Source organism: Haliotis rufescens, unplaced genomic scaffold (genome assembly GCF_023055435.1).
Source record: "Haliotis rufescens isolate VD_foot unplaced genomic scaffold, xgHalRufe1.0.p SCAF_9, whole genome shotgun sequence".
Taxonomy (NCBI): domain Eukaryota; kingdom Metazoa; phylum Mollusca; class Gastropoda; order Lepetellida; family Haliotidae; genus Haliotis; species Haliotis rufescens.
The window spans coordinates 45749366-45776360 of record NW_025964383.1 but is presented as its reverse complement, the minus strand read 5'-3'; the positions used below and the strand labels follow the sequence as shown (position 1 = coordinate 45776360).

At 37.7% G+C, this 26995-nt stretch overlaps 1 protein-coding gene across 1 annotated transcript in view; it reads right to left on the bottom strand.

Annotated features, from left to right (window-relative positions):
• Positions 1-25702, bottom strand: part of LOC125377379 (multiple epidermal growth factor-like domains protein 10) — a 31442-nt gene extending 5740 nt beyond the window's left edge. The window contains exon 1 of the mRNA XM_048390442.1: positions 24655-25702. Within this exon, the coding sequence (XP_048246399.1) occupies positions 24655-25702 (1048 nt within the window). The remainder of the gene's footprint in view (positions 1-24654) is intronic.
• Between the last annotated feature and the right edge of the window lie 1293 nt (positions 25703-26995).

Genomic DNA, 26995 nt, shown 5'->3' with positions numbered 1-26995 from the left:
GCACATCTAATCATCCCTACCTAGTTCCTCCTCAAATATCACAAGAGACAGAAAGACAAGTTGTCACTAAAGGCATCACAGCACTTTATTTATAACATTTATTCTTAAGACATACAAATAGAATCACAAACAAACGGAAAAGATATCACTTTACAAATTAAGAGTGCTCAGTGTGCAACTTGAGGAAACAAAAAAATCATTCTGATCAGTGAGGATCCCAAATTATGGTCAGAAGCCTCAGTGAACCAAGTATCGCGACTCGATATTTCAAAGCTGGAGAGATACGCACATGCCGGTACATGCCTACGCAGTTCTTCTGCTTCCACTTGGTAAGCATGTGTACACCTTGCATATATAGTGAATATGGTCATGCAAACGTAACTCATTCGATAACCACGAGAGTAAGTCCAAGTTCGATGCCGACACACTCGAAGGCATACTGGAGAAATGAGACAATAATGTTGTTATCCAAAGTAAACCGTCTCGTCATGCACCGATCCACTTAAATATGTTTCCTTTTCAATAGTACATAATATAATATGAACATATACACGTCAGCAGGTCAGTTCGCGTTGAGAGCTCAATGGGATATGACCACATAGCGAAGAATTTCACTTGAACTGATTGTGAAGGCGGAACCTTCTACTGTTTAATTGACCTCGATGTGTACGTGCAGCAGTTGAATCATCTCACATCTACTCCCTGTACATCCAGTTTTCATCAAAGCGACATGCGTAATAAGAAAGGAATATCTGCCAATACATCCTCCTGTTCAATTTAATGTACTGGTTACAAAGAGGAATATCAAAAAATTGTTACAGTATACAACAATGTCACATTATCCCAAATAGACTCAACATAATATGTTTTAGACATGGTGCCAATGTAACCGTTGGTGAAGTGCGCGTTGGTTATTGCAGAGCGTGTGTCGGATCTTAACTAACCGACAATTGAATAACTATTTTGAAATGCATTGATATTTTTGAATGGAATTGTGACATGTGAATAAACATAGTTGGAACGGAGAGCCTCTGATTGACTGTGTCGGATTTTCGGACTAGGTAAGTCACAATCGCCGCCGACAAGTAAACGTTCTTGTCGTCTTTTGTACCGGGACTCTGGCTTTCTTAAATGATTTGGCGATCGACTACGTCTGTCCTATACTCTGAAGCGGAGATGGTTTTGTTGAAAAGTACAACGTCAATAGTATTTCATTTGAATCGTTTTCATAGAACTTTAAATTGCAGGTATTTTACATGAAGTAAAATTTTAAACTTCCGCTTTTGACATTGTTATTGAACCCAAGGGTTAAAGCACTTAACATCTACTATATACGTTATTGTTCCTGGATATAATGGTGGTAATATGTGACATACATTAGTGTAGAAATAGTACAAAATAAACATCTCGTTCTAGTGATGTTTCACAGTGAGTTTCACGTGGAACAATATGCCTTCAGCTTTAACTTATGGCATCTACGTTTCCCTGTTGCTTATGTGCTTAAACGCATGTACATATCATTCAAATTTCCTGGAAAGACACATTTTTCTTACAACTAAACTGAACTTCAATCAAGGTTTGGCATAACAAGCCTGATCAAGTCGTTCCAGAAATATAATTGTGGAAATTTGCAATTCCATCCCATACTATGACCTTTGCGTGGAAATTTCACACCTCCTTACTCACTGGCTCTAACTTGAAATGATCAGGTCGTCCTGCTTGGTGACTTGGTTGACAGCGTGGCTTCGTAACCCGACGATTTGAATCATTCCTCATGATAGTGATACCTTGATTCTTTGGTCGACACTCAATACTTTACAGGCCACCGTGATATGTCCGGAATATTGCTGGTAGCAGCATTTTGCAACAACAAATAGCTTACATCTTTTATGAAATTTGTGAGAGTGACGGGTGCTCCTGGTAGAGTATTACATGCTTATAACTCTCTGGGATACCTGGTGTCATCACTGATTTTCAGTGATCCATTTATATACTTCTCATCACTATTTTGATCTTTTCCATGCATAGATAGAGAAAGTGACAGTATTTCAGGCTTCTCTATAATTGAGATCATTACTTGTATGTTTGTCATTCGAATTCTTTATGAAGCTATTTGTAGAATGTAAGAGAGGATATTGTTGTATGTTGGACACATATGGAATTTTTTCGAAACAACTAGTTTTTTCACCGCTACAAATCTGTTGCAATGGTGCATAGATATGAGTGCAGTCACAACTGTATTAACACATGTTTTCCGCATACCCTTTGCAATCAGCATGCACATGCTTTCACACTTTACCCTTCGCCAGTTGTCAAAATGTTTTATGGTATAAATGTAGGCGACATTTCTGAATATGACGCATCGGTGACAAAAATGAAGTCCGATGCAATTCCCTATTTTGACCATTAGAGCCTTGTTTGTTCTAGTGAAAACTGGATAGACATTTCAATGTCTGTGATGGGTGCCACCAGTGGAGCAGGATACGGTCACCTGTTCTTATCACTATTTGATTCCATACATGAGAACTACTACAGCCCATGACCTGTATGTGCACAATTCCAAAAACAGAATATTCTTACAAACAGAATAGAGCTGTTAATAAACAGAAAGTAAAACACTAACTGTCATCCATAATAATTCAGAAAGAAGACTCTACGACCGACAACAGATTAACTGTACACTTGGAACAACTTTAAAAAAAATTCAATCGTGATGTTACATGGTAGAGTCAAATCATTATGTGAGAGGCAATTATGTATTCGGATTTTCGGATAACGGATGACGTTCAGGGCACATCTAATCATCCCTCGCTAGTTCTTCCTCAAATATCACAAGAGACAAAAGGCAAGTTGTTACAAAAGTTGTTTATTAAAAGCTTTTATTCTCAACACATACAAATAGAATCACAATGTATTACAAACGGAAAAGATTATACTGTTCAAATGAAGAGTGTTCAGTGTGCAACCTAAGGAAATAGAAAATCATTCAGATCAGTCAGGATCCCAAATTATGTACAAAAGCCTTATTGAACCCTGTATCGCGACTCGATATTTCAAAGCGGGAACCAATCAATCAATGATAACTGTACATGAGAAGAGTATTGGGTGCAGCGCTAGTGTATGAGAGAACATAAATGTAGGCATGATTTCTCTATATGTGGTCGGGGAAACTCAGTGAAGCATTCCTTTTATTTTTGTTTGTTTGTTTGTTGTTTTACGCCGCACTCAGCAATATTCCCGCTATATGACGGCGGTCTGTAAATAATCGAGTCTGGACCAGACAACCCAGTAATTGACATCATGAGCATCGATCCATGCAATTGGGACCGATGACATGCATCAACCAAGTCAGCGAGCCTGACCACCCGATCCCGTTAGTCACCTTGTACGATAAGCATAGTCGCCTTTTACGGCAAGCGTGGGTTGCTGAAGACCTATTCTACCCCTGATCTTCACGGGTCCATTACTTATATACCTACTCGCGTAAAGCAAGACAGTGGCATGTGCATACAGCTCTCCGACTTGATTACACAGTCACAGTGAACGGTCCCTGAAGGATGTTGAGAATGTCCTCCACCCAATGGTACACCTGTCATTGCAACTCCACAGTGCTCTGACGAGGACCAGGCTGGTTGCAACTCTCCCGTCCTTCTCTTTCCACTTGGTAAGCATGTTTACAACCTGCATGTACAGTGAATATGGGTATGCAAACGTGACTTGATCGATAACCACGAGAGTAAGACCAAGTTTGATGCCGACAGACTCGAACCCGATCCCGATGTGACTTGTAACAAGGCCAGGATCTCTGTCAGATACAGGAGTATCCAACATCTCTTCATTAACAGCATATCCATGGTTCCAGTGTGTTGGCCCTACAACATTCAACTCACAATAAACTACCTATTTACTTGTGTTCTTGTTGTTTCATAGATGATGTAACAACATTCGGTTTGCTTTCATTATTTCAAATTATTTCACTAAACAAAGAAAAAATACGATACATACATACAGTAATTTAAAAAGAAATTATTGGGGTACACATAGAACTAAACTTCCTAAAATATAATAAGACAAACAGATTGTTTAAATTAAAAAAAAAACAAAACATCAAACTAAAGGATGACTATGCTTGTCATAAGAGGCGACTAACGGGATCGGATGGTCAGGCTCGCTGACTTGGTTGATGCATGTTATTGTATCCCAATTGCGTAAATCGATACTCATGATGTCAATCAGTGGATTCTCTGGTCCAGACTCTATTATTTACAGATTGCCGTAATATAGCTGGAATATTGCTGAGTGCGACGTTAAACAACAAACAAACAAAACAACAAACAATTTGAGTTAACGTACATGTAACTCTCTCTGTGCCAGATTGGGTTCATTTTGGCAGTTTATCGAGTTCTCTGTGGTGGACAGTCTCTGGAATCGAATAAACACAGTTTCAAACACGAGCAATAAAACAATAAGGATAATCTTACATAAGCTAAACAAAACAATGCAATGACAAATTCACTTGAACATGTACACACGCCGGCGCGCATTATAAACATTGACAAGCTAATATTCGAATAGGGAAAGCACGGGAAATATGCCTATGGCTGTATACATAACAACTTGAACCACCTGATAACGGAATCTTGGCCAGCATGAATCAATATTACCCATGCTGTCTGTATGTATGCCTCTACTTCACACATGTGTATCCCACAGCCAGCTGACACAATCTCATAGTGTAACAGTCTTCATATATCGGAGTAGCATAAGGGGATTCCCCTACTTGTTTACAAGATGTGGTGTAGTACATTGTCAGTCACAAGCTTATGCTACAGTCAACTTACAACCGATTTTCGGATCGCAGATCGCGGAGTTCGGATTTTAGGATTTCATTCGCCATAACAGGCTGATGGGTATGGGTAAAATAGGCCGGTGACGATGCAGGTGAAGTGACAAGAAGTAGTCCTGAAACGTCGTTACAAATAATAGAGAAATTGTGATCAATTAGAGTCTCGTGTCTGATTTCTATTCAACAAGTCACATCGATATTTGTCCTTTCTAGGCCAGGTGCAGTGAATAATAAACCTGTTTATGTTGCCTTGTGTTCAATAAAATCAGATTGTAATTTGATGTTGGTATGGTGTGATATCCAAGTGGTGGACGCGTTGGCTCAACACAACGAAGATCCAGTTAAAATTCCCAACATGGGGACAATGTGTGACGTCTTATGTCTCGCGTCGTGATTGCTGGAATGTAAGCAGGGTAAAACTGTACCACTCACTGAAATTATTATTGATTGAATAAGGCTTCGTGTGCTACACACGATTATTGTACTTAGGCTAAAGAGTTGCAATGGTGATTGGGATTATTAAAAGTTGTAATTATTTAATAATTTGTCATAAACCTGGTTTAATACTTTTAATTCATAAAGAGATATTGACCCCTAGATTCAACCAAAATGACGGACAATAACTGAATAAATGCTAAAATAGTCAACTAATAGTATACACATTCATATGATATCATCCGACATAATGCCTTCAAGGTGTTGGCACATAAGCAATATTACCAAGGAAAACGACATGTATATATCGGTATTTGTAGGAATCTGACACTGGTATATGATACATTAAAAGAGAACCCTGTTTAAACCGATCGATCACACTACAAATCCTTGATCATAAAATCCGACAAGTGTCGAACAAAGCTATGAATAGATGTCGCTAGTGGAGCTGTTCATGCCGGAATGTATTCATTGCGTCAGGGCTTTGCGGGAAGGTTGGTTGGATATATGATCCCATACTCAAGTTGATCACAGTACATAGGAAACATTATGCTGCTGTGCTGAAAAGGAAATGATATACTATGAATACATAATTTTATGTCAGTAGCAGGTTGTATGCAATGTAACGTGCTCCATTCATTTGAAAAGTTGAAGAAGAAATGAGGGGGAATATAAGTGGTGATGTGAATTGTGATATTGAGGAAATGATATAATACGTTGTTATCTACATTCACAAGTCTCATCATATAAGTTTGCACTAAAACACTTGAACTTGTTTAGTTGTCAATAGTGCATAAGATAATCATGCAGTGATCAATACGTAGTGTAAAATTGACTTCCGCCAGAATAGATACAAATGATATCTCACTAAGATATGAGTACATAATGAAGAACTTGCTTTTAACTAATTGTCTTGTGAAACGTTCTACTGTTTGATTGATATCGATGTGCATGGGAAGCAGTTCAGTCACCTCGCATCTACTCCCGATGCATCCCGCGAAGACTGGGGGAGCATGTGAAGATAGAAGCGACAGAATCCTTTTCATAATTATATAAGAAAATCGGCTAAAAACTCATCATTATCAACTGAATGTGCAGGTTAGAAAGACGAATATGAAAAATGGTTGTAGTATACATGTATACGTCTTTCATATATATATATATATATATATATATATATATATATATATATATATATCGAAAGCGTTATGTTAGTACTATTTCAATTAATGTATCAATCTTTCACAATAGTTCTACCACGTGTATATTACACAGAGTACATCGATATGTATTGTTTTCTTTATAAGCACAAGCGGATTATTGAACCAAGATATAGTGTTGGTACTATGTGACATATATTAGTGTAGAAGAAGATGTAAAAAACCCCAGTGAAGCATTAGATAAAGTGAACCCCATTTGTATAGAAAGATTTTTATAGCACAATGGTCGCATAAGATATGAAAACCCTGTGGATTCATAGTTAATAGTATTAGTCATTCATAGACATATGAATACATGTCTGGCTTGGCAATATCGGTCTATATCTAGACTGCCAACAGCTTCACTGTTTGAAGAGATCACCATCACCTTCAATAGATGTACATCGATGAGTAATACATCCATATGGTAGAGCGGAGAAAATTGCATCTGGGAATGGGATATCCCCAGGTTGTAAAGGTTCATCTGAGGATGTTGGATTTAACATAGTGAAATGAAATTATAACCAGTGATCGCAAATTGCACGCGCTGAGGATATGTGTTAGATAGAACTAACGTCATGCAAATGTTTTTGTTATACTTAGGAGATAGACTGCGCATTCGGTTCCAAATTCAATTTTGCACAGTTAATTCTACAGGTAAACTAGCTCTTCAATGTAAAAACAGTATGTTTATCTCCATTCTACCATGACTAAAAAAAACGCGTACTCTTTGGTGTTACAAATATATCCAGTCCAGTGTTTCGAATGGGTTGTCAATCTCAATTACGGAATCACCTACAACATCCTGTAAACAAAATACATATATCCTGAAGCAGTTTGGTATCACCGTAATACTTCACGCGAACCTATGACAGGCATTGGAAGCATATAAGGACGGCAACTAGAGAAGCTAGCATGAGGTGGGCACCCCTAAAGAAAACTAAGCAAGCTTTGCACGGATTTTGTTCTACACCGCACGCCACCATTATGAAGTCATATCGTTCATTGTGACGCAAAACATATGACGTCACAGACGTACATAACAAAGCACCAAATTCTAAGCTCTCTGTTGTCTCCAAAAATTAAAAAACTCTCATTGTAGACTTTTCTGCACTAAATGTATTGCCACACAACTTTGTATATTGGAGGAGCCGCAACTTTGCATTTTGTAACCTGTAATTGTAGATGTTATTATTTAAATATGCTTTCCGACAATAACTGAAAAAGTACTATTCCATGAATATTAGCTTCCGCGTTGATGCGACCGTCAAACCAACTGTTTTAATCAGAGGGGTTTTCTTGTGATGTAATAGCCTCTGATTGACCCATCAGAATCGAGTAATTTACAAATTCATGGTAGAATTACTAATATAATGATTATCATTATTAAATGGGAATGGTATTTGTACACCATGATACGCTGTTCTGATATATTTAAGTTGTGAAACCGCAAACTCTTTCTCTCAAATAACCAGCAGCCAATCATCAGACGTTAAAAATTAAATCTTTCCATGATACATCTTTACAATGCTGACCCAACATACACCATTTGTTTCTGAGATGAATATGCAACATTATTGTAAACATTTGACCTCCTGAGCTTTACACTGTTTGTGAAGTGTTGTTGTTAGAACCTATCCCCATTTCACATCAAACCTCTCTTATCACATACATCACCCACTGCATAGCATAATCTGCCATTGTCGTTGTAAACATGGTTTTCACATGTTCCAGTGTGCACTAATATACAAGAAAAATCGGAGACAATACATTGTCAGTAAAAACAATGTGCGTTTGTGATAGCTGACCAAAGGGAGGTAACAGATACACAGATCTCATATTTCTGCTGCTAAAATAAATCTTGAAAATATAACACCCACTCAGCTTTTCTCTTCTTCACCATGGCAGTTTGTACAGCCAGAGGTTGACCTAACCTTAACTAAACTAAAGAAATCTGACACAAATCAAATAATTTATCAACAGCAATATGATGAATTACGAAGCAAATATGATACTTACAAATCTATATTTACAGATTGAACCAAGGATGGTGAGACTGTTGCAAGCGCCACTGTCTTTGGATCAAAGACTATCTCATCTAGACTACCTGATAAGTGTTCTATTTTTACAGCGGAAGCAAATGCTATTTTAACAGCACTTAAACATACAAACAGCCAAACTAAATAAACAGTACATATTTTTTTTTCATATTCTCTTTCTTGCCTTCTGGCCAATAAAAGCTTGTCAAGCACACATCAACTTTTAATTGAAATTGTTGAATTGTTTAATAAGCTTGCTACTGGCCAATACGACATCGTTTTCTGTTGGTTACCCAAACGTGTTGGGATTATAGGTAATACAATGGCCGATGCTGCTGCAAAATCAGCACTCAACAAATCTGTGACACCACTTCTGATCCCGTACACTGATTATAAACCTGTTATAAGATCTTACATCAAAGATCTTATACAAAAAAAAGTAGGAAACCCAAGTAGGTGTCAATAAATTACATGAAATTAAACCAACTATTGGCTACACCTACTTGGGTTGTCAGTCCAGATTTGAAGAGGTCATTTTGCGGCGATGTCGTATTGACCACTCGAGATATACACACGAGTATCTTTTGGAAGGAGAAGATCCTCCGTTCTGTATCCCTTGTGATGAAAGAATCACGGTCAAGCATGTCCTGCTTGACTGTATTGATTTTTCCATCTCAAGGGATAAGTATTTCGAAGTATCATCCATTAAAGATCTTTTTTGAAATTGTAAGTGGCTATATCCTCGAAGGGGGTTAAAGTAGTGTAAAATTATTGCCATCCTGAGAGGGTATGTAAGACCACTTCATTCAAAATAATTTATCTATCACTGTTTTTAAACGCAGAATATTTGTATATTTAAATTTTCGGCTAATCTCATCAACAATCGCCAATGACTGGAGGGATGGTGTAAATCCTACTGGGGAACCATGCAGGTAGCAAAGGTACTGTAAGTCCCATGGTCCCTGGTATGGTGGCCTAACTTTAGTTATTGGTGACATGTAGCCTGTTTTTATTGTTTGTCGCCTATCATAATCTGATCTTTGTATTGTTCTAAAACTAGTTTTAAAACTATAATCTGTGATATATTGCTGGTTGTTGTACTGTCCTTCGATGACAGTTTTTAATATATAATAAAAATGCATAACTCAAGTCACGATATGCCTGAAATACTGCCGATGTGACTTTAAATAATCACTCACCTCACTCACTCACTCACTCACTCACTCACTCACTCACTCACTCACTCACTCACGCACTCACGCACTCACGCACTCACTCACCTTATGTATCAAAAGAGATGAAAATAATATGCTGATTGGAGGTGACATCAACCTACATATTTGGACATTGTTATCATCTTCAACCTGTGTACAAGGTGCTACACAACCTCCATATTGTGCAATGTGTATCTGTGGCTGTATACAAACTTGCGTCCCAGTCTTATTACGTTACTCTAAGTGTACATGGATTTTTTCTCATTCCCTTATCAATGTTCGAAAATCCGGTAACAGAGTCGGTGGAGTTACCTCCCTTTGGTCAGCTATCACAAACGCACATTGACATTACTAACAATGTATTGTATACGATTTTTCTTGTATATTAATGCACACTGGAACATGTGAAACCCATGTTTACAACGACAATGGCAGATTATGCTATGCAGTGGGTGATGTATGTGATAAGAGAGGTTTGATGTGAAATGGGGATAGGTTCTAACAACAACACTTCACAAACAGTGTAAAGCTCAGGAGGTCAAATGTTTACAATAATGTTGCATATTCATCTCAGAAACAAATGGTGTATGTTGGGTCAGCATTGTAAAGATGTATCATGGAAAGATTTAATTTTTAACGTCTGATGATTGGCTGCTGGTTATTTGAGAGAAAGAGTTTGCGGTTTCACAACTTAAATATATCAGAACAGCGTATCATGGTGTACAAATACCATTCCCATTTAATAATGATAATCATTATATTAGTAATTCTACCATGAATTTGTAAATTACTCGATTCTGATGGGTCAGAGGCTATTACATAACAAGAAAACCCTCTGATTGAAACAGCTGGTTTGACGGTCGCATCAACGCGGAAGCTAATATTCATGGAATAGTACTTTTTCAGTCATTGTCGGAAAGCATATTTAAATAATAACATCTACAATTACAGGTTACAAAATGCAAAGTTGCGGCTCCTCCAATATACAAAGTTTGTGTGGCAATACATTTAGTGCAGAAAAGTCTACAAAGAGAGTTATTTAATTTTTGGAGACAACACAGAGCTTAGAATTTGGTGCTTTTTTATGTACGTCTGTGACGTCATATGTTTTGCGTCACAATGAACGATATGACTTCATAATGGTGGCGTGCGGTGTAGAACAAAATCCGTGCAAAGCTTGCTTAGTTTTCTTTAGGGGTGCCCACCTCATGCTAGCTTCTCAAGTTGCCGTCCTTATATGCTTCCAATGCCTGTCATAGGTTCGAGTGAAGTATTACGGTGATACCAAACTGCTTCAGGATATGTGTATTTTGTTTACAGGATGTTGTAGGTGATTCCGTAATTGAGATTGACAACCCATTCGAAACACTGGACTGGATATATTTGCTACACCAAAGAGTACGCGTTTTATTTAGTCATGGTAGAATGGAGATAAACATACTGTTTTTACATTGAAGAGCTAGTTTACCTGTAGAATTAACTGTGCAAAATTGAATTTGGAACCGAACGCGCAGTCTATCTCCTAAGTATAACAAAAACATTTGCATGACGTTAGTTCTATCTAACACATATCCTCAGCGCGTGCAATTTGCGATAACTGGTTATAATTTCATTTCACTATGTTAAATCCAACATCCTTAGATGAACCTTTACAACCTGGGGATATCCCATTCCCAGATGCAATTTTCTCCGCTCTACCATATGGATGTATTACTCATCGATGTACATCTATTGAAGGTGATGGTGATCTCTTCAAACAGTGAAGCAGTCTAGATGTAGACCGATATTGCCAAGCCAGACATGTATTCATATGTCTATGAATGACTAAAACTATTAACTATGAATCCACAGGGTTTTCATATCTTATGCGACCATTGTGCTATAAAAATCTGTCTATACAAATGGGATTCACTTTATCTAATGCTTCACTTGGGGGTTTTACATCTCTTTGGCTTCTTCTACACTAATATATGTCACATAGTACCAACACTATATCTTGGTTCAATAATCCGCTTGTGATTATAAAGAAATAAATACATATCGATGTACTCTGTGTAATATACACGTGGTAGAACTATTGTGAAAGATTGATACATTAATTGAAATAGTATTTACATAACGTTTTCGATATATATATATATATATATATATATATATAAATATATATATATATATATATATATATATATATATATATATATATATATATATATATATATGAAAGACGTATACATGTATACTACAACCATTTTTCATATTCGTCTTTCTAACCTGCACATTCAGTTGATAATGATGAGTTTTTAGCCGATTTTCTTGTATAATTATGAAAAGGATTCTGTCGCTTCTATCTTCACATGCTCCCCCAATCTTCGCGGGATGCATCGGGAGTAGATGCGAGGTGACTGAACTGCTTCCCATGCACATCGACATCAATCAAACAGTAGAACGTTCCACAAGACAATTAGTTCAAAGCAAGTTCTTCATTATGTACTCATATCTTAGTGAGATATCATTTGTATCTATTCTGGCGGAAGTCAATTTTACACTACGCAAACTTATATGATGAGACTTGTGAATGTAGATAACAACGTATTATATCATTTCCTCAATATCACAATTCACATCACCACTTATATTCCCCCTCATTTCTTCTTCAACTTTTCAAATGAATGGAGCACGTTAAATTGCATACACCCTGCTACTGACATAAAATTATGTATTCATAGTATATCATTTCCTTATCAGGACAGCACCATAATGTTTCCTATGTACTGTGATCAACTTGAGTATGGGATCATATATCCAACCAACCTTCCCGCAAAGCCCTGACGCAATGAACACATTCCGGCATGAACAGCTCCACTAGCGACATGTATTCATAGCCTTGTTCGACACTTGTCGGATTTTATGATCAAGGATTTGTAGTGTGATCGATCGGTTTAAACAGGGTTCTCTTTTAATGTATCATATACCAGTGTCAGATTCCTACAAATACCGATATATACATATCTTTTTCCTTGGTAATATTGCTTATGTGCCAACACCTTCAAGGCATTATGTCGGATGATATCATATGAATGTGTATACTATTAGTTGACTATTTTAGCATTTATTTCAGTTATTGTCCGTCATTTTGGTTGAATCTAGGGGTCAATATCTCTTTATGAATTAAAAGTATTAAACCAGGTTTATGACAAATTATTAAATAATTACAACTTTTAATAATCCCAATCACCATTGCACGTCTTTAGCCTAAGTACAATACTCATATCTTAGTGATATATCATTTGTATCTGTTCTGGCGGAAGTCAATTTCACACTAAGTATTGATCATTGCATGATTATCTTATGCACTATTGACAACTAAACAAGTTCAAGTGTTTTCGTGCAAACCTATATGATGAGACTTGTGAATGTAGATAACAACATATTATATCATTTCCTCAATATCACAATTCACATCACCACTTATATTCCCCCTCATTTCTTCTTCAACTTTTCAAATGAATGGAGCACGTTACATTGCATACACCCTGCTACTGACATAAAATTATGCATTCATAGTATATCATTTCTGTATCAGCACAGCAGCATAATGTTTCCTATGTACTGTGATCAACTTGAGTATGGCATCATATATCCAAACTTAAACAGGTTTATTATTCACTGCACCTGAACAAGACAGATGGCCAAGAAAGGAGAAATATCTATATGACTTGTCGAATAGCCTACAAGAAATCAGACACAAGACTCTAATTGATCACAATTTCTCTATTATTTGTAACGACGTTTCAGGACTACTTCTTGTCACTTCACCTGCATCGTCACCGGCCTATTTTACCCATACCCATCAGCCTGTTTATTGCGAATGAAATCCTAAAATCCGAACTAGGTTGTAAGTTGACTGTAGCATATGCTTGTGACTGACAATGTACTACACCACATCTTGTAAACAAGTAGGGGAATCCCCTTATGCTAATCCGATATATGAAGACTGTTACACTATGAGATTGTGTCAGCTGGCTGTGGGATACACATGTGTGAAGTAGAGGCATACATACAGACAGCATGGGTAATATTGATTCATGCTGGCCAAGATTCCGATATCAGGTGGTTCAAGTTGTTATGTATACCATAGGCATATTTCACGTGCTTTCCCTATTCGAATATTAGCTTGTCAATGTTTATAATAATAATATGCAGGTACTTTCTGTGATATAGAGAAAATTCAATGCATGGTCACTCACAATATCATCTACTGTGACCAGCTAATATATGCATCACCAACGAAGCCGTCTTTGGCTATTATTTTACACCCTTCTGCCGTATGTGAGGAAATGATTATAAAGAGAGAAGATATACACAACAGGAATGTTGAATCAGGTCTTTTCTTATCTCCAGAATACATTCATGTTTTACTGTCGATTGAGTGTTTATTTTGTTGTTGCGATTAACTCTTGTCAAAGTGATCGGTTGTAGATTTGTTAGTGAATAAAATGTAGAGCATTTTGTAGGCAATTCAAAGGTTTATATTATGAAAGGTCATAGACCCAAGTGCGTACAATACTGTGCACTGTACAATCATTTTACAAGTAGATTCATATCTTTCATTTCTGCTCCTGGAGGCATATTTGAAACATCACATAACTTATTTTACATGCTGAAAATTTGTGGTTCGAACTTAGGTTCCGTCAGTAAGTGGTTTCGGAACACTTATCGATCTAGTATTGACTTAGTCTAGTTGTAATGAACTAAGTTACTGGGGTTTGTAATACCCAGTTTTTTCCAGTAATTCGTGGATAACCAAGCTTTTGTATTCAATTTCCCTCCACCATATATATATGATACAAGTCAAGGATTCTTGAAATCCTGACAGTACCTTACAGAAACAGGTTACAATCCACAGAATATTGTTCAGTGCCTGTACTTGAGCTAAATCGCTTTAAAAATGACGGTGTAGTTCCTTGTCAAAGAATGGTATTATTAGAATTTGAGAAATATGCTTAAGTGAGAAAACGTGTGCTGAAATTGTTGTGTGTTTTCCTTTTGGCATAAAACAGTAATTGTATGCTCATCTGCATTTATCTTGTTATTAGCAAAGGTACGTATACGCTTGCTAAATGAAAAAAACAGTATAACGCTCTCATACTTAATGGTCGAAGTGGTCCCTTCATACCTAGGACCGACAGTTTTGTATTAAACGTAATCAACTCCAAATAAGAAACCATTATACTCGCAGTTTTGTTTGCTTGTTGCTTGATGACGCACTCAGCAATAATCCAGCTATATTGACCGCGGTCGAGTCTGGACCAGGCAATCAAGTGACTGACATCATGAGCATCGGTCCATCATATCCCGTTAGTCGCTCCTTACGACAAGCACACTCGCATTTGTACCATGTACTGTACAACTTGAATTGTCTTAATTACATAATTCAGTTGTCAATAACATGGATGCATTTAATAGGAGTATGCAATAAAAGGACATTTTTTAATCATGTTTTACCATTCTATTATCACGTTTACGTCAAAAACATGGATTCCCTTTACCCACCGTCAGTCTTGAATACCACCCAAACTCTCATCATCAATATTGTAATAGTACACGTTTCTCATGGAAGCAGATACTTATTTAATGTTTCTTTTTAAAGTTACATGACTTAATCGTTTGAGAGCAAGATAACTATGAAATAATTATCATGAAACAAACTGTTTTCGCATCACAAACAATTATTATTGACAGAAACCTATCTGGTATCAAAATTGTCTTCATTGGTTGTTTATTGAAGGGGAAATTTCTACATGACAAAATTGCATTTTTTAAACAGACAAAGATGCCGGAGACAAAATAATCTCTTAATTTAAAGGGACCAGTTGGTCGTAATACGCACGTGAGATTTAGCTGAACGTTTATTATAAAAAACAACATAATTGTCATTATTTTGGACAATAATTGAGTCATCTTACATTACCTTTCTTAACACACACACACAAAACTACTGTTTCTGGTGGCATAAATGGTATAATATGGTATTATTTATGTTCAACAGATGCGTCCCGTGAACCTCCACCGGAAGCTTGGTCAGAGCATGTGTGGGGCAGTAAGAAACAAGTCGCTGTGAGGAATGAGGAAAGGTGCCCGATGAAGCGAACGTAAAATATTGCCACCCCTGCGTGTTCTGCAGCGTCTGTGTGCTCTCTATATATGTGCGTCCAACTACCTGGTACCTTTACGAAACCTCCAAACCATTTCAATTTTAAAGGCTTTAATGGACAGATTTCATAATTATTACAGTCCATAGATAGATAGATAGATATTCTTTATTTCCTCCAATTGAATGAAGATTACATTATGCAGGTATGGTTATGTTACATGTTTAACATGAATTGGGGGTATATTTACACATGTGCATAAAGATACAAGTTTTCTAGCAGGTGTTGCCATTTCCTTATAAAGCGGCTTACATTAATTATTACTTCTGCCCACACATCTCTTTCTAGCTCCATAATACATTCTATTGGACATCCACCAAGTAAGAACGCAAGAATAATATCATCATCTTTCTCCCAAATCTTAACAAAAACATTTACATCCATGATATCACATATGGTGTTAAAAAGTAAATTTCGGTCATTCATATTGATCGTGCAGGACATAAACACGTGCTTTACAATATCATTGGCAACAGTTTTACAATAGCATTCTCTAGAGACAATTTCAGCTGATCCATAGAATACAAGCCTTGCAATATTAGTTAAATGGTCATACTTCTCCAGGGCTAGTTTCCAGAGATAGTGTTCAGTACTTGATCTTATTCTAACATATCTTGACAGACTGAGTCTTGAATTAAGATGGACATAAAATACATCATCTCGATGAGATTTAATAGCATCATTCACGGCCTTGGACCAGCATTTCTTTTTAATAAATTGACAATTATTGACATAGTTAACAAGTGTATTACTTAGGTTATACTTCTGTACAAGTTGTAGCATATTATATATCGGAGATTTTCTACTCCATACATTGCATGTAAAACTATCTGTACACATAAATTGACCCAGGCGAACTAGAAACATAACTTTAAAAACACAGTTACACTTTGCATTGCATAGCTTTCCTAAGAAGTTGAGTGCTCTTTTATCTATGTAATACTGTAGTGGCATGATGCCGATAGCATCCAATACAACAATACTGGGAGTGCGCCTGTGTAGTCCCTGAACTTTTTTACAAAATTGACGTTGTACGACTTCAAGCATTTCATATTCTCTAAGAGGAAGTTTACCCCATACGCTGCATCCATAGAGGCCACATGACAAGATTACCCTCTCCCAGATACGTGCTGCAGATAAAGGATTCAGACCACCAAAGTACAGCCCATTATTATGGTTAGTGTTGATGAGTACACGTAACTTTTCACATGCAGATTTTGTACGTTCAAGTGATGATTTATCTGTACTAAGATATACACCTGCATATTTAATAGATTTCATTTGTGGAACATGCATATCGCCAATTGATACATTAGTGGTTTGAACCTTATTGTTTGGGCATCCAAAGTATAGAACTGCACTCTTGCTTACATTATATTTTAGCTGCCACATGTGAGCATAGTTTTGAACGACATCAAGAAGATTTTGCAGGCCCTTATTTGAGATACTCAATAAAGTAGTGTCGTCAGCAAGAAGGATCCCAGGACATTTACCCCATGGGAGAATTAAGCCAGAATCTGAGTTTTCAAGTTCATATAGGAGGTCATTAATAAATAGCGTGAAAAGCCAGGCGGACATTACTCTACCTTGACCTACTCCTTGATTCACGGGGAAGGCATCCGACTTAAATCCTTCAAAACATACAAATGATTTCATAGAGCTGTAGGAGAGCCTTAATATTCTCCATAGTTTACCCGTTATTCCTATATCATACAGTTTAATAAATAATCCATCAAGCCATACCCGATCAAATGCTTTTTCGTTATCTAAGAATGCACAGTATACGGGCGACATCCTTTCATTGTAATATGCAATATTTTCTGTTAGCGTAAGTACAGCCGTTTCAGCACCATAGTGACGTCTAAATCGAAATTGGAAAGGATGGGGAAATTCTATGTTATTATCTACCCACGACTCTATTCTGTTGAGAAGAAGTCTTTCAAAGAGTTTGCTTAATACAGGCGTCATTGTTATTCCTCTATAATTGGCAGGGTCATATTTTGGTTTACCATGGCCTTTGTGTATAGGTAGAATTTGACCTATAGAAAATGATTTTGGAATGTATTCAAAGTTGATCATGGCATTGAATAGTAAGGCAATATGATACATCAGAGATCTACCAGCCTTCTTTATATGCTCATTTACAATACCGTCAGGACCAGGCGACTTTCGAACTTTAAGTCGTTTTACTGCACAATGGATTTCATCTTTAGTGAATGGATAATGCAGTGGAGATCTGGTGTCGTTATCTATATCGTCTATCGTTTCAATATTAGCAACTCGCTCTTTAACATTCTGAGCATGTGCATAGTCACATTTAACATCAGAGCAAGGAGTAGCTAGTGTATGAAAATACAGTCCAAACAGGTTGCAAATATCCTTTCCCTCGTAACAAGTTTGAGTGCCAAAGACAAGCTTTTCAGTATTACCTTTATAGCGTTTGTAGCGTTTTGTCGTTTTGTAGAATTCTTTGACATCTACTTCTGCTGCCGCGTATATTTCATTAAATTTATCTTTAGATAACTGGTGTTTTGCATGGCGATGTTTCTTACGGAAGAGACGTTTACTTTCTTTATATTTTGCATAGGCAGCATCGTTTTTGTCTCTAACTTTACCACTCGTAACCCATTGTCGGCGATAATTTCGCATTTCTTTATGTAAATTATTAAGACCATCTTTCTTCCAGTAAGGTTTGAGATAGGGTCTAAAGCGTGTGGATGGAATACTACCGGCGGCAGAGGCATGTAGAGAACCTGTGATAAAGTCACAGTAGTATTCACTATATTCTGCATTGCTATCAAAGTGAGCGTTGTTAATTTGAGTGTCGCGGAAGTAGTTTTCCGTTTGGTATCGATATAGCATTAGGTCAATTTCACTTGCCTTAGTCCAGTTTAGGTTCTCTCCATGATAATTCCCAATATGTACAGGGAGATGAATACAAACGAGTATTGGTAGGTGATCTGAGATGTTATACGGAATGCTAGTGTCTATGGCATATCCAGTAACACTGCTTAGTGAATCAATATCTATAAAGACGTAGTCAATTAATGTTTTTACTTTGTTACATTTACTATGGAAAGTGTACCTGTATTCATCAAGTGGAACCACCGAATAAAGGTGACGTTCGCTAAGCAGTCGTAATAGGCACCTAGCCCTGGGTTTCATATTGATATCATGACTGATGTCAGTATTAAAGTCTCCTAGAAGGTAGGTTGGATATTCTTGAGAGAGAATATCATAAAGTTCCATAACATAGTACAGTTCTTCATAGTACACACTGTCTAGGACATTTGTTGATGGCAATCTAGTCCCAAGTACATACACATGGCTAGTGCCGATGTGTAGTTTAATGCACAGTACGTGGCGGCTGTAGTGGGTGTCAATTAGAGTAACTTTGCACCAGTCACCTTTCCGTACAAACATGGCTACACCTCCAGAACCTCGCTGATGCTGGTTAGAGTCACAGCTGGATTTCGAATATACATTAAAATTGTCGTGGAATGTTTCCAGAAACTGTAAGTTTTCCCTGTCTAGCCAGTGCTCTGTAACAAGCACGACGTCACATATGTCGAGTTTATTGCACAGCTCAGCCGTTCCATGTTTGATCCCACGAATGTTCCATGTTGCTAGGTTGAGTAGGGTCATCAGTGTACATACGTTGATGGCTAGAGTTGCAGGATGAGGCATCACAGTTAATACTCACTCTCGCCTTGCTTATCATTAGAGTACCATGAGTTACGGGGAACCCATTCTCTACAGTTCACGTTCTCGGGCCAGAATGTGTTGTCGTCCAATATTATCTTGGCACACTGTACAGGAACTGCTATGCGGATGGTATAGGTTGGGTTCGAGCCTTCCCAGTGTCGTAGGAGAATTATATTTGTAATTGTCACACCCCGTTCTTTGGCGTAGTCGACGATAGCATCTTTCACTATGTCAAATGATTCGTCTGCTCTCACATATCCCAAAGGTATTCATGCTTGTAGACCCCAGCCTAGTTTTGTTTGAATTTGTATCTCAAAGGTCGCTGAAGCGAATAGACATCTTGCGACGCGAGTCATTTCTTAACGCAATGAATACTGATTTAAAAGTTCCCATCACTAACATACAGCTTGTTTGGACCAGAGAAGGAGGCTGCGATTAAGATAAATGTCAGGCAAATAAACTTTCAGACCATCAGATCGTTAAACATCATGGAAAATGACATATAACGTTAGGTGTGGAATAAAGTTGTCGTTTGAATAGGACATGAATACCATATACATATTAAAATATAGGATTATATAACGCGGCACAAAATAGTTATTCCTCTTTCTCTACACAGTCATTTCTCATTTCTACGTTCATCCCTTAACCATGTTTATACAAAATGTACAGAAATTTATGATGAGTTCGCATATATTTACTTACCGAAATATCTGGGCGCATACGTGTTTGCTCCCAACTTCAGTCCCCGTGAGTCTGTTACAATCCCTTTAGAAATACTTAACCGAAAGACTACATACTAGTACCCACACACGGTAAGAATTAAGTGTTGTGTTTGAATGGACATTGAACAGGCGAGAGAAGTATTTTGTAAAGATAGAAACAAACAGGTGTAGTTACATACATGTAGATACAAAGGAGTCGACGAAAAACATATTCATGAGTAAATTGAATAGATAACGCATAGAACACCTCTTCACTTTCAACTCAAACAGACAGCCCACAGCCTTGAGTCGATCTCGGGGTGTTTTCAGCCAGCTTGCTGTATAACGTATATTGGTTACGCTACATTCTGACCTTCCAAGTGCAGAACTAGTGACTGTCATGTTTAGCGTTGATTTTCAAAGGCAGCAATTTCCAACGAGAGCAGTTTGTAACATTATTGCTGCAAAATGTTTCAAATGTATTAGGTCAGTTAGGACTGGATCTTATATATTTCGGGCGGTCGGGTAGCCTAGCCGATGATCCGAGTTCGATTCCCGACATGGGTACAATGTGTGAAGCCTATTTCTGGTGTCCCCCGCCGTGATATTGCTGGAATATTGCTAAAAGCGGCGTAAAACCATACTCACTCACTCACTCTTATATGTTTCACAAAAATCAAAATATTGTTAGAATAAAGCAAGGTTGGCTTCACGCAAACTAAAATGGCAGAATGTTGTGATCGGCTCGGGATGCTGACTAAATGTGTTCAAAGAAAATTAATAGATATACCTATTATTTGAAAACATGTATTATGATTATATTGCCCCAAAACAGCAAACGTATCACTCTAAAAAGTTGATAACAACCATGAGGTTGAACAAACGTGAGAGCAGAAATACACCACACCACCACCATCACCCCTCTTTGTTTGGCAATGATCTTCACCTTCGGTGCATGCGAGGGCAGGAAACGGTCACGCTCACTATTTGATAGTGATTCACAAACAATTGCAAATGCTGATGATATAAACTGCACAACAAAAGTTTCTGTGACATTGAATAAGATTTAATTCAAAGTTATGTTTTTTACCAAATCTGAAACAATTTCGGTTTGCAACAGATAAAAGACTCCTGTAAGTGTTCAAATGGGTTAATTTGCCAAACTGACTTCAGGAAATGCATGATTTCATTAAAAAAATCCATGAACATGCCAAACAGGTGCGGTTACATACATGAGGATTCAATGTGTAAAGTGAACACCTTTCACTTTCAGGTCAAACAGACAACACGGGCTGTGAGTTGATATCGGGTAAGTGCAGCTGGTGTGACACTGTTGTATGAAGTATATTGCTTGCAGTACATTATGACCTCCCAAGTGCTGAACTGGTGGCTGTATGTTGTATGTTCCAAGGCAGCAAGTTCAGATGAGGGAATTTATTTAAAGAATATTGTTCCAGAAAAGTGTTTCAAATGTATTAGATTAGTGAGGACTGGATGTTATCCTTTCCCAAAAAATCGAAATATTGTTAGAATAAAGCAAGGTTGGCTTCACGCAAACTACAATGGCAGAATGTTGTGGTCGGCATGGGAGTCTGACTAAATGGGTTCAAAGAAAATTAATAGAGGTACCTGTTATTTGAACCCACGTAGTAATACTATACTGCCGTAAAGAGCAACATGTCACTCCTAATTTTGATAATCACCCCAAGTATAAAAAAAGTGAGAACAATAATACACACACACCCCCCCCCCCCCCCCCCTCCGGTGGTGATGGCATAAGCTACATTTTTATGTTTTCAGTTTTCATCAACAAAGAAGTCCCTCACAAGATGAGAATAGGACAGGCTGTCTTCAGAAGTACCATCCGATGCAACATCCGCTTCACGGTGGTTGGCCTTCTAGGTTCACATCTTCATCTGCTATTTCCCAATACATTGACGCGGGCTGGTACGCCTCCAAGTAGTGGTCTGCTTGATTTGTCCTATATTGAAAGAAGGTTAAATAATAGTAAAATATAGCGTTTGGTATAAATGCAATTGATATCGCTTGTGGAAGTATTACTAGATATGAATTATTAATGCAAGAGAATAACCAGCCAAGATTTTCTGCCAAAACAGATTCCACCTGACGTAAAGGGCAAATAGTCGTGGAAATTATATGCATGGAGCACTGAAAATCAGTGATGATACCAGGTGTTCGCGGAAAGGGTAAGCATGTCCTGCTCTACCGGTAGCACCCTCCATTCATACAATTTGCATACATAAAGTAAGTATTTATTGCCTGCAGTAAAGCAGTACTCATGCCATGCGACGCAAACCTGTAAACAAACCAGACAATGAAGTTATCGATGAACCAAACAATCCAGTGAAACGAGAGTACCATTCCTGGCTATATTGAAACTAATACAAACAGTATTCTAATTCTGAATTACGTCTCAAGAAACATGTAAATATCAAGTTCCGTGTATTTAGAGGTAACCGGTTATCGAAATTTAATGTTGCATCTGTCACTAACATTGATCAAACCCTTTTCAAAGCAAGGTCTCATCCTACCAAGTTTGATGGGAAATGCATAAATAATGTTCAGCATGTGTAACCACAAGCATTTGTGAGTTGTTTTTCTAATGGTGATCTTCAACTTTGACCTTTTCATTACATATGCAAAATTCATTGCCTAACGCTATATGGAAGAAGTCCATGTCGGAATAACTGGTAATGTGAATGATCTATGTGCAGAAGTAATTAGAAAAAGGATCGAGGGATGGGCCAATTTCAAGCAGTTCTGCTTCAGCATCATAATCTAAGATTTGTTCATGGCTTTAAAAAATGCAGTCGCCATATTTACTTCCCCAATTTTATGTATCTGCTTATCTGATTTCATGTACAACACAAACGCCACTGATGCGTTACAATCGCGCCATGTTCGACATTTTCGCTGTATTAATGCAGCACTTTCACTTTACTTTCTCGATAAAGGGAAAAAAAAATATTACATTTAAAATATGTGAACGTTTTGTCTTTGGACAACTGATGAAGACGAATCATCACAAGCAAAAAACATCCAGTTGTTTTCAATCTACAGCTTATTATCAATTGCTCAGACGCCGAATAACCTCGGAGTCATCTAACAGTAAGGTTAATGACCCTCACTTCTACACACACGTTCTACATACTAAATGAACTAATCTCCTTGGTCAAAAATTGTGATCGACATAGGCGGCTGGAGAATTCGGCTCCGAAACTCTATCTTTACGGAAGCTAGCATGTGTAATTTGCAAAATGTATAAATGTACCCTTTTGCATATTATTTGCTGGTTTAACTATTAAATGCTTACCTTCTTGTTGATGAATATTTTCGAAGACACATGCAGCTTGCTAACAGGATTCCCATAAGACACAGCACTGTTGTCAGTCCTATTATGATGTAGTTGCTATGAACCTCCGGTTGCACACCTGCTGAATAAAATGATGCTATGTTAAGTTAATGAGACATTAACAATGCCGTTAAATACAATCATGTTGGAATAGCCATGAGGAGAGAGCACGATATCAGTCTGTCAAACACTGAAGTTTGTGTTTGTGCTGGGTATTCAATTTTGTTTCTTATTGTTTTGCAGATACATCGACGAATACATAGGACTGTCTAACACGACGGAATGTGAAGACCCCAGTCACTCTCTATTAACCGATCTAAAAGTATTCCCGGTCCCGTTAAATCATAGTTACAACATCATTATTCAAATTTCGGAAACTGTCTATTCCAGACGCCGGCACATATTTTCGGTCTCATTCTCCAGTTTCCTCTCTGTATCGAGGCATTGAGAGGATTACCGTAACATGATTACAACATGAGCCTTGTGTCGGTACGTGAGTCCACTGTACGCGTACACTACTTGTAACATGTTAAGAACACCCACAAATGGACGTGTGTGGAAATACCTACCAGCCATGACATGACTTCTTTCGATATCCGTATCTATATTACGTGTCTGTACATATGGATTTTGCATAGCTATGTCTTATTGTAACAGCTAGGGAATTATAATTATAACGGATAACTGTACATGTTGAACAGTGGAGGAATTCTAAATATTGTATCTGTGAATTATCGTATTAATTTCCTTTTAAACACTATTATGACAATATGACATACATGGTATTTGTACTCAACATAAGACATGTTAAGATGACAAGAAATATACCGATATCTTCCACCCTTGTTCTCTGGGTTTTTTTCATGTGTAATGTTTTTAAATTTTCTTTAGTATTTAGTATTATTATTGAAATGAATATTATCTTACCACATGTACTTTGATTTCGGCAGATGTCTATCGAACAGTCACTTGAACAGGTAGATTTGCATCCATGATCAGTAATGTTGCATCCTTGTGTGCAGGTTCCAAACTCCTGGTCACAAATCCCATCAATGCATATCTCACAGGAATTGTTACAAAATTCACCATAGTAACCATTGTCGCACCCTTTCACACAGGTTCCGTTCTCCGAGTGGCAATCATGATCGATGCAGTTCTCATAGCATGTACAGTCAGTCCCAGCATACCCTGGTGCACAACCATCTACACACGCTCCTGACTCAGCGCAGGGCAGATTTGCACACTTTGAGGTACATCGAGATGAGCAGTTAGTACCATGCCATCCGACATTACAGCCATGAATACAGTATCCTGTCGTTTTATCACATTCGGGGGTGCAATTGGCGGAGACATTTCTGTCACAGGCTGATGATGAAGTTCCGTCGGGGTCAGGGAGGCAGTTTTCACTGCACACCTTTTCACACCAATGGCCATAGAATCCGGGATTACAACCGTGGATGCAATGTCCTGTCTTCTTGTCGCAGTCGAGGATGCACGTGTTGGAGACATTTCTGTCACATTCTAGCACAAAAGTTGCGTCAAGGCCGGCGCGGCAGTTTTCACCACACACCTTGTCACACCAATGACCATAAAATCCAGGATTACAGCCTTCTTCACATCCAGCCTTGCATGTTCCTTTACAATTCTCACATGGCATCTCACAGTTGGGGGCAGTGTACGGAGAATGACACTGGCTACACATTCCCGTGCTTCTATTACACGATTTACATCGTTCAGAGCAGTTCTTGCAGTCAAGGCCATAGTAGGAGTCAACGCATCCAGAAACACAGACTGACCCAATCTGGCAGTAGCCGTCGTCACATCCCCCTTTACATTCTGTACACTGTCTCTGATGTTCACATGGTATGCTGCAGCTTGTACCCTGGAGTCCTGGATTACAGCCATGGATGCACGCCGCGATGCCACTACCTTTGAGCAGTTCACACGCTTTATGTCTGCAGCCACTGTTGCACATAGATGTACATCGCTTGTTGAAATACCCAGGGTGACACGTTGATGAGCAGTCACCCGTTTCATCACAAACTGCGCAGTGCTGGCCATCTTTGCAGGGTGTTGCTATGCAAAATAGAATACATATTTAGATGAGAATAACATCAAAAAGTATTCAAAACTATGACAGCAAATTAGACGCATTAGATCAATGGGTCACATTTGTTCCAAATAACGAAAGAAATTGCTGAAGTCCCTGTAACTCGATTTAGGTCGAACTTCGTTAATAATGGAATAATCACTGCGATAGCAAAAAAAGATTTGTCAAAATAGGATATTGTGTTTATGCGAGTTACAGACCTATGAAATCATCTCCTTGTTCTGACTTATTAAGCACATTGTTATTATTTTCTGAAGCAGAAGCCTGGGTGAAACAAAAAGATTTGTCAAACTTACCTCCTATCAAAAGTACAACGGACGCAAAACATAGGATCACCAAAGATTTCATGATCTGTCTGAAAATTAAAAAAAGGAATATATACCCATCTATAATCTCACCAAAAAGACCGTGTAACAGAAAACAAGTAAACACTTGTAATACTTACTCGTTTTGAGGGAAGCACATGTTCAATGTTGGTGTATCGAGCTAAGTGGTAGGACCTCGGGGAAATATTACTTGGGCGACTTGTGGTCGCGGATTCAGACTTCGTACTGACAGTTGACTTTCAGTTTCCCTTTAATGAGGAGGTATGTCATGAATCTGTTCATGATTAGAATGTGTTCAGACCAATGATAACAGTTATCTATAATTCATGTTGTCGAACTGTACTTGATAAACTTTCAATTTCAACTAGTTTTATGTACATCAGACAACCTTTCAGTTTGTTCCCTTTAGATGTCGTTTCTATTATTAGTTTATTGCAAAACGTTTTGATATACAAATTGTTCTGGAAACAGTATGCCTGACTGAGACGAGTATAGCAATGTATGTATTACCCACGTATATTTTGAACATTGTTTAAGTGAACAGTTGGAAAAAGTACCGGCAAAGATGTAATGATATGTTTGAAAAGGGAAAAACACAAATATACCGATATGTATTATCATGAATAACATATTACTCTATTAAAGTTAACTAGTAAACATTTAATCTGCTTACTCGTAATGAGAGAGGAACATTTTCATCGTTGGTGTATCAGTCCAATTGATACTTATACGTGCGAATCCTAGTCGCGAATTCAGACTTCAGACCAGTATTAGCGGATTGTCAGTACTATACAAGTACTCGTGGGTTGCGATCGAAATACCAGTATTAGTG